Below are 16399 nucleotides of genomic sequence, written 5' to 3'. Positions count from 1 at the left end.
TGTCGGTACCACACGCAGAAAAAAGCATGGTAAAATCAAACATATTTCAGGTAAACTCAAATAAATTGTCAATTTGTTCTGGCAACAAAAATAAAACTGTTTGGAGCAAATCGAACGTCACATTTGAAGCAAATTCAAGCCATTTTTGAACCAAAAAGGCATCTTCTGACAGGTTATGTTAGAAACAAATGTAAAACTATTTGTTTTTTTCGTGGCAGGTCGGCCCTACGGAAATATTGGTTTTCCAATTAAATTTACAAAGTCATTTCCTTCTCTAGGAAAACCCATCTGCCGCGTGGCACTTTCAATGCCAACATCATGTAGATAACATACGCTCCCGAAATCAATGGGATTTCGTGGAAACTTTTGGTGAAACTTGACTTTTTTTGCAGGAGGAAATCTTGTTTGGTGCTGCAGCTAGAACTTGAGAGTTTTGTTTATGTTCTCGACGGCGGAACGGGGGGCTCTTCAATGGGTATTGCAGAAATCAATAGGTAATTGAGTTAGTTTTAAAAATTATTATTTGAGTTTTAAATATTTTATCAGTTTACCGAATAAACATGAATATTTTTATTTCAAACGATCGAAATTTGTCTCCGTGCAAGAGTACCTATAGTCGAAACGGAGCGGAGTCAATTATTGACGTGACCTTTTGTAGTCCTGGCCTAACAAGTAGTTCGAACTGGAGAGTAGATGATGGCTACACTCACAGCGACCACCTGGCGGTTCGCTACAGTATCGACTACAACAACAGCAAACAGCGGATAGAAGAAGAGGCGGCTAGGCCAAAGCCAAGCCCTCGTAGGTGGAAGACATCATACTTCGACGAAGAGGTATTTAGGGAAGCGCTCCGCCGTGAGCGAAACTTAATCGGTTTAGACGGCGACGAGCTGGTAGCGGTGCTCTAACGTGCGTGTGATTCGACCATGCCTAGGCGAGTCCACCCTAGAAATGGGAGGCCACCGGCTTACTGGTGGACCGACGCGATTGCGGACCTGCGCCGCGCCTGCCTACGGGCTAGGCGGCGGATGCAGCAAGCACGATCAGAGGAAGAGCGAAACGAACGGCGGGTGGTGTTCGCCGCTGCAAAAGCCGCGCTCAAGACCGAGATAAGAGCAAGCAAAAAGGCCTCGAGGGTCAGGAGTAGGACAGCCGGGGACTGGGGCTGGCGATGAGGAGAGGGTCACCGATGTGGAACTTGCGGGGATAGCTAAGTCCCTTAGCGTAGGTAAGGCCCCAGGTCCGGACGGAGTTCTGAACCTGGCCTTAAAAGTAGCTATTGCAGAGGCTCCCGAGATGTTCAGGTCTGCTATGCAGAAATGCCTGGACGAGGGAGTTTTCCCAGAAGCTTGGAAGAGGCAGAGCCTGGTACTATTGCCAAAGGCGGGGAAACCACCCGGAGACCCATCGGCATATAGACCAATATGCTTGATTGACACGGCGGGGAAGGTGCTCGAAAAGATCATCCTCAATAGAATGTTGCGGTTCACCGAGGGCGAAAATGGTCTTTCGAGTAACCAGTACGGCTTCCGGAAGGGGAGGTCCACCGTAGACGCTATCTTGTCGGTTACAAAAACCGCCGAGAAAGCACTCGAGCCTAAGAGGAGGGGAATTCGCTTTTGCGCGGTAGTGACTCTGGATGTAAAGAATGCGTTTAATAGCGCCAGCTGGTCTGCTATTGCCGATGCGCTCTTGCGTCTGGGGATACCGGAGTACCTGTACAAGATTCTCGGAAGTTACTTTCAGAATTGTGTACTAGTCTACGACACGGAGGTGGGTCGGAAGTGCTTTCACATAACCTCAGGAGTCCCGCAAGGTTCCATCCTGGGTCGGGTGTTATGGAATGTCATGTACGACGAGGTGTTGAGGTTAGAGTATCCAGTGGGAGTTGTGATTGTCGGATTTGCCGACGACATTATGCTCGAAGTCTACGGTGAAACGATCGAGGAGGTAAAGTTGACTACCAACCACTCGATCAAGGTTGTGGAGGCGTGGATGCGGTCTAGGAAAGTGGAGCTGGCTCACCACAAGACAGAGGTGACGGTTGTTAACAACCTGAAGTCGGAGCAGCAGACGGAGATCAGTGTAAGAGAGTGTACTATCCTGTCAAAGCGCTCCGTCAAACACTTGGGCGTGATGATCGACAATAAGCTTACCTTCGGTAGCCACGTCGATTATGCCTGTAAAAGAGCCTCCACAGCTATTGCGGCACTGTCCCGGATGATGTCCAATAGCTCTGCGGTGTACGCCAGTAAGCGCAAGCTTCTGGCTAGTGTTGCTACGTCCATACTTAGGTATGGCGGCCCGGTGTGGGGCACCGCGCTAAGTACTAAATGCTACCGACGGAAGCTGGAAAGTACTTACAGGCTTATGTGCCTGAGGGTTGCGAGCGCGTACCGTACCGTGTCACACGACGCTCTCTGCGTCATTACTGGTATGGTGCCTAGCAGCATTCTTATCAGTGAGGACATGGAGTGCTTCGAAATGCGCGGCACAAGAGGCATACGCAGGACTGCCAGGATGACCTCTATGGTCAAATGGCAGCGCGCGTGGGACAGTTCCACCAGAGGAAGGTGGACCCGTAGGTTGATACCGAGGGTAGATAGTTGGATTAATAGGCGCCATGGGGAAGTTACATTCCACCTGACACAGGTCCTTACAGGTCATGGTTGCTTCCGACAGTATCTACACCGTTTCGGGCATGCGAATTCTCCCGAATGCCCAGTGTGCAATGGTTTAGAGGAAACCAGTGTGCAATGGTTTAGAGGAAACGGCGGAACACGTTTTGTTCGTGTGCCCGCGTTTTCGCACAATGCGTGACCGCATGCTTGCCACATGCGGAGAGGACACAACTCCGGACAACTTGGTCCAGAGGATGTGTAGGGATGAGTTTGGCTTGAACGCCGTTTCAACGGCTATCACCCACATCGTCTGGGAGCTACAGAGGAGGTGGCGCGTGGACTCGGAGAATGGCTAGTCCAGATGCAGTACAAGAGGTGGTACAGGGGTTCGGAGTCGGCTTCGTAGGTCATACCGGTGCCCTGCGGTCGAGATCGACCCTTACAGCGATTAAGTGGCCGCGGAGAGGAAGTCCCGGTAGCGGTGCTGTCGTGGCGTCGGTCTACTTGGTTGGATCCAAGCCCGCGGTTGGAAAGGGGTCCCCGGCAAGGTTCGGGGCAGGTAGAGACCCTGCCGTCAGCAACCTACGGATGCATCTGATAGGGCCTGAAGGGTAGTGATACCCTTCCTTTGCGGGCAGGTCAGATCGAGTTGCATGTGGGCATCAGTTTTTGATGTCCGCTCAGCAGTAGGGCGCGGGCGGGGTGGACCCTGCCCGCCTTCCGAGGACAAAGGGAGTGGCGAGGACCACTCGGGAAACTGGCTAAGCGCCAGCATGCTACCGTGATGGACTCTCCAAAGCGAGTCATCGATGTTCGTTGCTACAATCTACGCAGCTAACCTTGTGGGTGCGATGTGCACTAGCCCCTCTCTGAAGCAATACCTTCTTGGTGGTTCCGGAGAGACGTAGGGTTTGGCGACCATAGGAATGGTTTAGTGGGCACGAGGAGAGAGTAGTCCTGGATTTTACTTTTGTTGTAGAAGACGGCCTGTCAGACCTACACTACCCCAACCTTCTGTTAGGGTGTCTGTTGAGCAGATTATCCCCCTATGGTTTAGAAGGAAAAAAAAAGCCGGCAGCTACACGGGCACGGAAATGTGTTAAGGACAGGTAGATTTTGTGTTGGATATTCAGGTTTTTTCCTAGCTGACCCACCTGGCATACGAGTAGGGCACTAGTAGGTGAAACCACCCTGGCTACCACCACCCACCAGCTTTGGAAACCCACCAACAAAGGTCTTCGATCGGCCCATTCAGGCGGCCATTAGGAGAGCGAAATATGGGCCATTACAACAAACCCGAATGGAAGGGTAATGACCGATGGCTCGGGTCAAGGACCCTAAACGCTATTAGCACCAATTTCAACTCACTCACTTACCCGGAGATAGCTGAAGAAGTCTTCTGTCAGAAAAAAGGTTAAGAAAGATAGAATAAAGTGGGAGTTGTGACTAGTGAAGTGCTTGAGGTTTTCCTAGGTCTAGTGCGAAATTTTCCTGTCCCGCGATAAATTAACAGTAAGCGTGCCAGCGTGCCGACCCTGAGGTAGTTGAGTCGGGGAGTCTCTTGGACGCTGACCCGATACTCACACTTTGGCGCCCAGCATAAAATTGACTTACCATCAGTTTGTTGCAGGTTCAGCTAGGAAATTTGCATTTCGATAACTGGTTTCGACGGAGGTCTCTGGGAAAACATCCAGGCCTTCACAGGACGGTTGCCATTTTGGGCTTTACTCCTTTTATCTGACACAGAACGTGGAATTATTTCATTTTGAAACCGAGGGGTTCTGATTGTCCATTCATCAGTAACAAAGATTAAAAAGTGAATGAGAGTTTATTAATTGAATTGGAAGGAGCACAGTGTTAAATCGTGTGGTGTGATTCGGTAGGAGGAATGGAAAACACAAGAGCAGAATCGTATTTTATTTGCGGATTCGTAAACTAGGATTTTCAAATTAACAAATTTTTGTTTTTTTTTTCAATTTTAGGATTTTTTAATTTAGGATTTTCATTTTTTTTTTCAGCGTGCAAGACTGCTTTTTGCAAATCTAGGTAGTTCTTTTTAAATTTTCAAATTTCAAATTTTTGCTGAAACGTAGTGATGGAGTTGGCAACACTGCACTCGCAGTAGGGTAGGACGGGGCAAGAAGGCCACCCGGGGCAAGATGAGCACCCCTCTGTTTTACTACTTTTATGATGAATTTTGCCCAAACAAATTCATAATCCGTTAGAATAATGTTTATCCTGTTTGTAAACCTGATATAAGGTACTTCGTAATGAACGAATTAAAAAATATCGTCAAATTAGTCAATAGCATGGATTTTTAGCATTTTCTTATAAGAAATCATCAGAATAAAATAAGGTTTTTATATCAGAATCAATTCTTTACCATAATTCTTGTTATCAGCCAACATTACTAGCTTACTGCAAAGCATTTTAATTAATATTAGATTTTTTTTCTAAAAACAAACATTAAAATTTATTCAATTTTAGTTATTTACCTATAGTGGGGCAAGATGAGCACCGCCTGAGGGGAATATAGAAAATATTTTGAAATTATTGGAATCCACTCAATAGTGGTGAACATAGGTTTCTGTAACCTCTGCAACTATTTGGTTGCGTAAATTCATAAAAATAAGCAACCTAATAATCGTTTATTAAATAAAAAGAAAATCGCGTTAAGTACTGTTCCTATGAATTCCACTAAGAATTTGCATCTTTTGACAGATACGTATTTCGACCTCAACTGTAAGGTCGTCTTCAGTGTCTTGTACTTGACTCGACTCGAAGTCGAGTCAAGTACAAGACACTGAAGACGACCTTACAGTTGAGGTCAAAATACGTATCTGTCAAAAGATGCAAATTCTTAGTGGAAATCAAAGGAACAGTGCTTAACGCGATTTTCTTTTTATTTACAGATATTCCCCTAACAAGCCCAGGTTAATCATTATAATCGTTTATTGTTTTTCGGGTCATTTTGAAGTATTATAAAACAGCATTTTTTTTAATAATCAAAAATATTGATAACACTGGTCGACAGTAGATCACGCACTTTGACCACTTGATCCATTTCCGAAGGATTTTGGCCCGCTAATTCCGAATCTGGCTTCGGAATTGCTGTAACACGTACAGTTTCTGAGAAAAATAGGGTTTTATTCACAAAATTTCATATTTTTATAGAAAACACTATGTTGTCTTAATATTTATATTTTTTTTATCTGCTCATCATAACCAGTATTTAAATTCAATAGATTTTGATTCACTGATTCAGAATCTGACCTAAGAATTTTTGTAAAACGTAATTTTTTTGAGAAAAATGGGGTTTTATTTACAAAATTTCATATTTTTAAAGAAAATATACTATTGTCTTTTTAATTTCAATTTTTTATCTCCTCATTTTAGCCAATATTTATATTTATTAGATTTTCATCCACCGATTTGGTAACTAACCTAAAAATCTCTGTAACACGTGCAGGTTTTGAGAAAAATGGAGTTTTATTCACAAAATTTCATATTTTCAAAGAAAATAAAATGTTGTCTTTATAATTTTAAAGTTTTTTATCTACTCATCTTAATTCATATTTTATATCTGAAAGATTCTGTTTCATTTATTCATATTCTCACCTATGAATTTCTGTAACACGTAAAATTTATGAGAAAAATATTTTATTCACAAAATTTCATATTTTCATGGAAAAACTATTGTCTTTATAATTTTATTTTTTTTATCTGCTCATATTAACAAATATTTATGTTTAATGGATTTACATATACTGATTCGAAATCTGACCCAAGAATTTCTGTAACACGTACAATTTTTAAGAAAAATAATTGTTGGCGTAAGTAAAAGGAAAACACAGTCTGTTGCCAAACTGGGCAGCTTCAAAGTTGCAAATATATTTCGATTAATTCAATAGCATATACAAAAAAATGTTTCCGAATCATTGGATCAAAATCTATTAAATATTGGTTAAGATGAGGAGATAAAATTTTAAAGAGAGTATTTTCTTTTCTCTAAAAATATGAAATTTTGTGTTTTTTTCTTAAAAGCTGTACGTTGTTTCGGGAGATAACTGGGCACTTGGCACGACACTGGCACTTTTCGACGCACTTTGGAGTGTTCTTAACTTCGACCGACCGACTAACCGACACTTGGACTTATTTCGGACCGTATTAAAGATTCGATTTGGGAGCTTGGTAAAACGCGCACTTCACTGCTTGGTAGTTTTTATTGAACTGATTTGTGTTATGCTGTTTTGTTGTTCTTCATGTACGTTGTGTGTCTTCAGCTTATGTGTGTATATGTGAGAGGGTATGTTACAATTCAGTGTTTCTCAAATCTGTTTTCGCTGGTGATTGTGGTAGTCTTGAACATGCCGGCCGCCGTTGAAACCGTCCGTTTCAACCATCCAACATGCTTGTAGACGGTGTTTGTGACGTGTCCTCGTCTCCGGAATCGATGGGGAGCACCGCGACCTTTGTGATGGCTCGCTTGTAGTCGCCTGCCGCCGTTCTCACCACGACAACACGAACCCGCCCGTCCGAACCGGTGATGGTCTCGACGATGCGTCCGAGTGGCCACTGTAGCGGGGGGTAGTTGTCCTCTTTCAGCAGCACGAGCTGCCCCTTCTTGACGTCCAGGGATGGCCGTCGCCATTTGCTTCGTTGATGTAGCTGGCTTACGTAGTCCCGCGACCAGCAGCGCCACAGATCCTGGACCGAGCGTTGCATGTCCTGCAAACGGGTGACGCGATTAGGCGACAGCTGAAGTAGATCGGGTTCGGGAATGGAGACGAGAGGCTCTCCAATCAGGAAGTGTCCTGGAGTTATGGCGGAAAGGTCGTCGGGGGAATCGGAAATGGGAACGAGGGGACGGGAGTTTAGGACAGATTCGATCTGTGCCACGACGGTTAGGAGCTGGTCCATGGAAAAAGCCTTCTGTCCCATAATCCGACGAAAGTGGTACTTAAATGATTTTACTCCGGCTTCCCATATGCCTCCGAAGTGTGGAGAACGAGCAGGGATGAAACGGAACGTGATCCCATTTCCGGAGCAGTAGTCGGCCCATTCCTGGGATTGGAATTGCTGCTGGAACTCCTTGCGCATATTCCGCAGCTCGCGATCGGCCCCGACGAACGTAGTTGCGTTGTCGCAATGCAACTCGAGGACGCGACCACGACGGGCAACAAAGCGCTTGACGGCGGCGATGCACGCGACGGACGACAGATCCGGCACGACTTCGAGGTGTACGGCCTTCACCACCAAACACACGAATAACGCGACGTATACCTTTACCGACGTACCTCTCCCAGTCAGCGGACGAACGAAAAACGGCCCACAGTAATCCATCCCGGAATACGCGAAGGCTCGGGCAGGTCTGAGGCGAACTGATGGTAGAGGCGCCATGATCTGATTTGCAGGTGTTGGGTTGCATCGGAAACACGTGACGCATTGGCGAACGACCTTGCGAGCCAAGTCCCTCCCCCGAAGTGGCCAGAAACGTTGACGCATTGTGGCGAGCAGTAGCGAAGGGCCACCTTGAAGCGTCTGCAGATGAACGGACCTAGCGATCATCCAGCTCAGTTGATGGTTGGCTGGCAACAGGATCGGATGACGGGTATCGAACGGAGCGTTCAGATTCTTCAACCGTCCGTCAATCCGAAGAAGTCCGAACTCGTCCATGAAAAGATTTAAATTCTTGAGTGGCGATTTCGATGCGTTGCAGACGGCCTTGTCCGTCTCTTAACGGTGGTACAGGCGAACTTCCGTTGGGAATTCCTGGCTCTGGGCAAGGCGTACCATCGACTTCAGCGCCAAGTCTACTTCTTCCGGCGACAGCGAGGACAGAATGCGTTGGTTCTTTGGAACTTTGCAGTTGTTTCGGAAGCGGTAGCAGTACGCAACGAATCGCGTTAGCTTGGCTAACTCGGAAAACTCGTTGAAAATGTTAACGTTTTCGTCTACCAGCGGGAGGGATACCAATGGACGCATTTCTTCTTCAATTTCCGACTTGGTCGGCATCGAAACCGCACACTCCGGCCACTGATCGACGGGGGAGGTAAGGAACGCTGGACCATGCCACCACAGCTTGTCGTGTAGGATCTGGCTTGGAAGCATTCCTCGGGAGATATGGTCGGCAGGGTTTAGATCGGTCGGTACATGCATCCATGGTGCATCTTTCGTCAGGCGTTGGATCTCTGCGACCCGATTGGATACGAAAACTTTCCAGTTATTCGATCTGGATTTGATCCAGTGAAGTGCGACGGCTGAGTCGGTCCAAAACGTGACTGGTGCAGACAAGTTGGTGTTTGTCAGTAGGTTGTGCACCAACTGACTCCCGAGTCGTGCTGCGCAGAGCTCCAGCCGTGGAATTGACTGTCCACGAAGTGGTGCAACACGAGACTTCGATGTTAGGAGATGCGAGTGGAGCTGCCCAAGCTTGTCCGATGAGACGATGTAGACGCAGCATCCGTAACCCTTCTGCGAGGCGTCGCAGAAGCAATGGATAGAGTATTGGCTTCGAGTGTTCCAGAGAACTCTTCTCGGAACTTCCAGTTGGTGAAGCCGTTCGATGTCAGCACGGTACTTTCTCCACCATGCTGCTGAATCTTCTCCAAGCTCAGAATCCCACGACAGGTCTGCTGCCCAGAGAGTTTGGATGAACATCTTTGCGTTCACGACCACGGGTCCAAGAAGTCCGAGTGGGTCGAACAGTTGGGACATCTCGGAGACGACAATCCGCTTTGTCACGGCAGGCAAATCTGGTAGCGCAGGGACCTTGAACTTGAATACGTCCCGCTGGGGGAACCACAACAACCCCAGAGTTTTGACGGCTTGCGAACGATCGAGCTCTAGCTCTGCCGATGTCTCCCACAGTTCTTCTGGAATGTGACACAGAACTGTTTTGTAGTTCGAAGCCCACTTTCGAAGCACGAAGCCACCGGACTTCATCATTTCGCTCAACTGCTTGCAAGTCTCAGCCATTGTATCATGGTCGTCGTCTCCAGTGATCACGTCGTCTACGTAGGTGCCTTTCAATACCACTGGCACGGCCAGCGGGAATCGTTGTCCTTCGTCGTCGGCTAGCTGGTTCAAAACGCGAGCAGCATGGAATGGTGAGCTTGCAAGACCGTAGGTGACGGTTTTTAGTTGGTACGTGCGGATCGGTTCCGATGGACTGCCACGCCAAAGAATTTGCTGGAATTTGCGGTCATCTGGGTGGACCCAAATCTGCCGGAACATTTTCTCTGCGTCGGCAGTTATAGCGAAACGTGGCAGACGGAAGTTAACGACAGTGGAGTAGAGCGCCGGTTGAACCGTTGGTCCGACGTACAGTGCTTCGTTCAGCGATATCGAGGCCGCTCCACGACAGGAACCGTCGAACACCATACGCGTTTTAGTGGTCGTACTCTCTGGTCGCTGGATGGCATGGTGCGGGAGGAAAAACTGCGGGCTACGCGACGCGACGGGAACCAACTCCATATGACCCAACCTCTCATACTCCTCCATGAACTCTGTGTAGCTGCGACGGAGATCTTCATCGACGGCGAATCTTTTCTCCATTTGTTTAAATCTTCGCAGCGCAGCGGTGTGCGAATCTCCAAGCATCGACACCTTTTCTTCCTTGAACGGAAGACGAACGACGTAGCGGCCCGTGTTGTCACGAGCGACGGTGCTCTGGAAGTGGTCTTCGCAGAACTGTTCATCTGGAGTGAGTGCTTTACCGTCATCGAAGTTTTCAATTTCCCAGAAACGCTGGAGCTGGGTATCGAGCCTGTCTTCAACGCAGATGTGACAGGTCTGGGCTTCTGTTGCTTCGGGCGTTGGCTGCTCTAGCTTTCCACAGACGATGTATCCAAGCACTGTTTTCTGAAGCGTTGGATAGCCAGAGGCGAGCGAGATGCGATCGTGCTCGAGAAGATCGAAGAACAGAGCAGCTCCGATGATGATGTCCACGCCTTGGCTGATGTTGAACTGTGGATCAGCGAGAGGAAGATTCCTTGGGATTCTCCAGCGAGTGACGTCGATGTGGTGGCTAGGCAGCGAGACGGTAAGCTTTGGTAGCACGAGGCAGTCCAACTGAGCAGTGAAGGTTTCGAAACGAGAGGTAAGCGATAGTGTCACAGCATAGCGGACGTTAACGACGGATTGTCCGATCCCACTGACTGGCGAGTTCAGCTTTGTCCGCTTCAAACGAAGTTTTTGGCAAAGTGCTTCGGAGATGAAGCTCGGCTGTGATCCACTATCCAGGAGGGCTCTGGCGAAAACGTACTGATTGTCAGCGTCTTTCACTTTTATCACTGCTGTTGACAGAATGACTGTTGACTGCCGAGGTTGGGTAATCACTTCCGCGCTTTGGCAGGCGGTGGATGGGGAATTGGTAACGAGATCGACCGACGAACATGGGAAAGGCTTACCGCGCGACGACTGCGAACGAACCGACGAGACAGGTGGTGAGGCAACGGCGAGCTCTTCCGGCGGAGAGCTTTCGACATGACTTGGAACGAAGTGCGACATTTGGCATGACTGCGAAGTGTTTGCTTCAGCGGACTTGTTCGACGAAGTCCCTGGTTGTGGACCAGGAGCGGAGGAGAGGGGTGGCAGGTGCAGCAACGAGTGGTGTTTCTTGCCGCAGCTCTTACAGGATCCGCTGGAGCAGTTCTTCGCTTGGTGTGTTCCCTACAGGCAGTTAATGCACAGCCCGTGCTTCTTCGCGACTTCGAACCGTTGTTGAGGAGAGAGCGTTCGGAATTGTTCGCACTGGAACAGGAAATGTGCCTGCTTGCAGCTGGCGCACTTGGGAACATTGTCGGATACAACGTGCGACACGACGGATCGGGATTTGGGATGTTTGATCTCGGATTGGGTGGTTGCCGTTTGGGAGAGCTTTAGTGTTTGAATAATTCGCGATCTTCTGTGGATAAACTCGAGAAGTTCTTGGTACTTGGGATACTCGTCACTATTGGAAACGGACGTTTCCCACTCACGGAGCGTGACGGAGTCAAGACATTGGCTCAATCGTTCGACTAGAAAGGCATTCCAGTGGTTCTCAGCACCTTCGAGTTTATCCAGCAGCTGCACGTGCCGATTGAACTCATCGGCGAGATCTGCGAGTCCTTGTGCAGACTCTTTCTTCAGTGAAGGAATCATGAGCAAGGCAGACATGTGCCGCTTCACCAGCAAATTCGGGTTTTCGAACCGTTCCTTCAATAAATTCCACGCTACGAGATAGTTATTGGCGGAAATCTCGAGCGAAGAAATGATGCGAGCCGCTTCGCCAGAAAGCGTCGCACGCAAATAGTGCATTTTCTGCACCGCAGTTAGCTGCACGCTCGAATGAATAAGCGAGACGAACAGATCGCGAAAAGAAACCCAATCATCGAGATTCCCAGAGAACTCCTTCAACTTAATCTCCGGCAGACGAACGCTCGACGAGATGGGAACAGCCGAAGAGAGTGGTTGAACAGGAGCGGGGGTGGGTGCAGGTGGTGGAACAGGAATTTTGCTTTGTAATGACGCCTTTAATTCAAAATACAAGGTTTGGAACTCTTCCCTCTCTTCCAAGAAATCTTCCTCAGCGTCTTCCAAAACCTCAATTTCCTCCTGCGTTTCTTCAAATTCACGCCACAACGCATCAAGACGTTGAATGCGTATGGGCAATTGACCTTCTTGAGTGGGATCGAACCCGTCGTTAAATTTCTTGATCAAATTTGCGGAACCCAAAATGTTGGTCCGGCGACGGTACAATAGCTTCAATTTGGTTTGTTTGCTACTAGTTGCCTTCTTCGGAGGCGTCATTTTGATCAATTTCCCTTCACCAAAAAAAGTTTGTCAAATACCTGCTTTTCTGCTACTTGGTGCTTTTTACCCAACTCTCCCCCTTCTGGGTGTTTACTTTCCGTCCGATGCGAACGAAATCCCACGATCCGCTGTTTTTCTGCTACTGCTGCTGCTGTAGCAAACGACGAGATGACGACGACGACGAAGTGATGATGATCCGACACTGATAATGATGATTTCGTAGGGGAGCACAACTGATGACGATCGACTCCGACCGGCGGTGGTTGTTATTGCGCCGAATGATTGTTCGGCAAGGGCGACGACGACTGGTGGCGAACGATCGATCCCGACGGGGAATGCGATGATGACGATGATGGTAACACCGATGGGTGTACGACGACGACGAAGGGCCGACGGGGAATGCTTTTCGCTTCGCTCGGCCGGTGGACGACGACAACGACGACGACGAGTTTGCTGGTTCGAAAATGCCAGGTCACCACCGTGTGATGGCGATGGAAACTGCAACTGCCTCCCGGGTTTCGGCACCAATGTTTCGGGAGATAACTGGGCACTTGGCACGACACTGGCACTTTTCGACGCACTTTCAACACGGAATTACTTCGACCGACCGACTAACCGACACTTGGAATATTTTCGGACCGTATTAAAGAAATTGAACGGGGAGTTTAGATAAACGCGCACTTCACTGGTTTGTAGCTTTTATTCAACTGATTTGTGTTATGCTGTTTTGTTGTTCTTCATGTACGTTGTGTGTCTTCAGCTTATGTGTGTATATGTGAGAGGGTATGTTACAATTCAGTGTTTCTCAAATCTGTTTTCGCTGGTGATTGTGGTAGTCTTGAACATACGTGTTACAGAAATTCTTAGGTCAGTATATTAAAATCTTTTAAATACAAATATTGGTTGCGCAGATAAAAATATGAAAATTATGAAGACAACAGTTTATTTTCTATGAGAATATGATTTTTTTTGTATAATTCCATTTTTCTGAATCAGAATATAAAAATCTATTAAATACAAATATTGGTTAAGATGAGCAGATAAAAGTATTAAACTTATAAAGACATATGAAAATATGAAATTTTTTGAATAATCCCTACTAAAATTTTACCTGTTACGGAAATTCTTAGGCCACATTCTGAATCAGTAGATCAAAATCTTTTCAATAAAAATATTGGTTATGATGAGCAGGTGGAAAATTGAAAATTATAAAAACAATATTTTATTTTATATGAAAATATGAAATTTGGGAATAAAACCCTATTATTCTCAAAAATTGTACGTGTTACAGAAATTCTCAGGTCAGATTCCGAATCAGTATATGAAAATCTATTAAAACAAATATTGGTTGAGATGAGCAGATAGAAAAAAATTAAAATTATAAAGACAGTAGTTTATTTTCTATGAAAAAATAAAATTATAAAGACAGTAGTTTATTTTATATGAAAATATCAAATTTTGTATTTAAAATTCAATTTTTCTCAAAAATTTTACGTGTTTCAGAAATTTTTTGGTCAGATTGCAAATCATTAAATGAAAATTTATTTAATATAAATATTGGAAAACATGGGCAAATAAAATAATAAAATTATAAATACAATAGTCCATTTTCTATGAAAATATGGGATTTGTGAATAAAACCCAATTTTTCTCAAAAAAAAAAATACGTGTTACTAAAATTATTAGGTCAGATTCTGACTCAATGGATCAAAATCTATTGAATATGAATATTGGTTATAATGAGCAGATGAAAAATTTGAAATTATAAAGACAATATTAAGTTTTCTCTGAAAATATGAAATTTTGTGAATAATACCCTACTTTCTTAAAAAAATTACGTGTTACAGAAACTCTTAGGCCAGTTTCTGAATCAGTGGATCAAAATCTATTGAATAAAAATATTGGTTATGATGAGCAGATGGAAAATTGAAAAATATAAAAACAATGTGAAAAACTGAAATTTGTGAATAAAACCCTATATTTCTAAAAAAAATAACGTGTTACAGAAATTCATAGGTCAGATTCCGAATCAGTATATGAAAATCTATTAAACACAAATATTGGTTGAGATGAGCAGATAAAAAAAATTAAAATTGTAAAGACAGTAGAGCGATTCCACGAACAAGTGGGAAATTTTTCCAGTTTTTATTTTTTTTATTTTTTGATTTGCATGGAACCTTGCATACAAGTTTTTGGGGAACAAAAACGCCGTTTTGCATACTTGGTTCGCCATTTTTAATCTAGCCTTACTTATGAGAAGGCCCAAGTAACCACAAGCATTATATCATAACATTAATTCCATCGTATTATAGTTTAGCTAATGCAACATAACTTTTATTTTACATCTGTCAAGTAATGAAGCGTTTAATCTTCATTATGAAAGCATTGAAGCATTACGAGATTTTGACAGTTCTGTATAGTTCTATAGAGCCGTTGTTAAATGCTTCATTGCATTACCATGTTAAAAGCTTTATAGCAATCAATAATGCAAGCATTTATTACTTTATATGTGCCTTTACTAAAGCTTCCATCGTTGTAAACAGAAAAATATCGCTCAGTTCGAAAAAAAAATGTAAAACACTTTTAGAAACAGAACCATTCAAAACAAACCAAAATTTTCATGGATTGCTGCGGAGCACTTAGATTATCATGCTCTGATGTTGCTGTGTGAAAATTTATATTATGTATGGTTTTTTGGGTTTCTGGTTGGGACATGAAAATAATCAGATGCTGAGGGAACAAAAATTATGTGGGGTATCGGTTTCCTTGTTTAACCCGATTTCATAAAAGGAAGAATTGAAGCGCTGTTTGTATTGTTTCTTATTTATTGTATTTTAGGTAGAAGTGAGCACATATGAAAACAAAAAAAACAGAATCAACACAGACGAATTTATATTCGACAGTAACATAACTGATGGCATTCAGACCCCGGCACATTTTTTAGAGTTGCTGAAAACACAACTCAATAAGGCACTAGCTAAGAATACTTTACTTTATGTTGCACATTTTTCCAGGTGCAAAATACATGGTATCGTAGCACACAGCATTAGCGCGTCCGAGTTTCATCGTGGTCAGTTTCAGCAGTCTAGGTTCAATTCCCGAAATACAATAAAAAACATCAAAGTGAGAGTATCAGAAGATAAAAATAGATAGAAAAATGATAAACATACTTTTTTTCATTTTTGACATGATGCATTAAGTGTGCATTCCATGCGATTTGATTGCATTAGCTATAAGGTACAAGCATTTTATATGCTTTAGCAATCACCACAGTAAAGCTTGCTGTAAATCAACAATAGTAGCGCCACTTTCGACTTTAAACCTACTTTAATGGTGCCTATATGACAAAACAACTTTATATCGCATGTCATATAATACACTATAAAGCGAAAATAATGCTCTATATAAAGCGTCATGGTTACTTGGGGGGCCTATGAAAAATGCACATGATATCTTCAAAAAATTGTATCTCGAAAACGGTTTGTCCGATCGGTTTGGTGTCTTCGGCGAAGTTTTAGACAATTGTTGGTGCTATATGGAGAAAATATGCACGGTAAAAAAATATGTTTGGTTTTTGTGATTTGAACTAAAACATAATTTTTCCCTCAAAAGTGACATGTCAATATTTTTTTTATTATCCTTATGTTATAGCTGACTGAAAATGCTACCTAGTGCACAGTGGGTTGTTCTGGAGAAAAATAGGTTACAATGAAAAAAAAATGTTTTAAAAAATTACGGTTTTCAAAAAAAGCTATTAAGTAAAGTCAAAAAAGTTTGTCGCCCTAATTTTATGAAAGTACATCAAATTTGCAAGAAAAAAGTACTTCGGTAATATTTTTCTAAGATGCACCGTTTAGAAGATATTACTAATTTAATATTGATTTTTTTGATAACTTAATAAGTTTTAGCCCTTTTCGAATGTACTCCGTGTTTCTCCAGTTTCAAAAGTATTTTTTTCGGAAAGATTGGAAAATTTTGAGTTA

The 16399-nt window shown here is 44.2% G+C and overlaps 3 protein-coding genes across 3 annotated transcripts; all 3 read right to left on the bottom strand.

The window, feature by feature from the left end:
- Positions 1-7016: 7016 nt before the first annotated feature.
- On the bottom strand, positions 7017-8297 carry LOC134289882 (uncharacterized). The gene has a single exon (XM_062856579.1). The coding sequence runs from the start codon at positions 8295-8297 to the stop codon at positions 7017-7019; it is 1281 nt and encodes a 426-aa protein (XP_062712563.1).
- Positions 8298-8357: 60 nt separating this feature from the next.
- Positions 8358-11132, bottom strand: LOC134289881 (uncharacterized). The gene has a single exon (XM_062856576.1). It carries the CDS (start codon positions 11130-11132, stop codon positions 8358-8360), a length of 2775 nt encoding a protein of 924 aa, XP_062712560.1.
- A 162-nt stretch (positions 11133-11294) lies between these two features.
- On the bottom strand, positions 11295-12413 carry LOC134289879 (uncharacterized). The gene has a single exon (XM_062856573.1). It carries the CDS (start codon positions 12411-12413, stop codon positions 11295-11297), a length of 1119 nt encoding a protein of 372 aa, XP_062712557.1.
- Positions 12414-16399: the final 3986 nt, after the last annotated feature.

Source organism: Aedes albopictus, chromosome 1 (genome assembly GCF_035046485.1).
Source record: "Aedes albopictus strain Foshan chromosome 1, AalbF5, whole genome shotgun sequence".
NCBI classification, from domain to species: domain Eukaryota; kingdom Metazoa; phylum Arthropoda; class Insecta; order Diptera; family Culicidae; genus Aedes; species Aedes albopictus.
The sequence above is the reverse complement of the archived record's forward strand: the minus strand, read 5'-3'. Positions and strand labels throughout refer to the sequence as shown.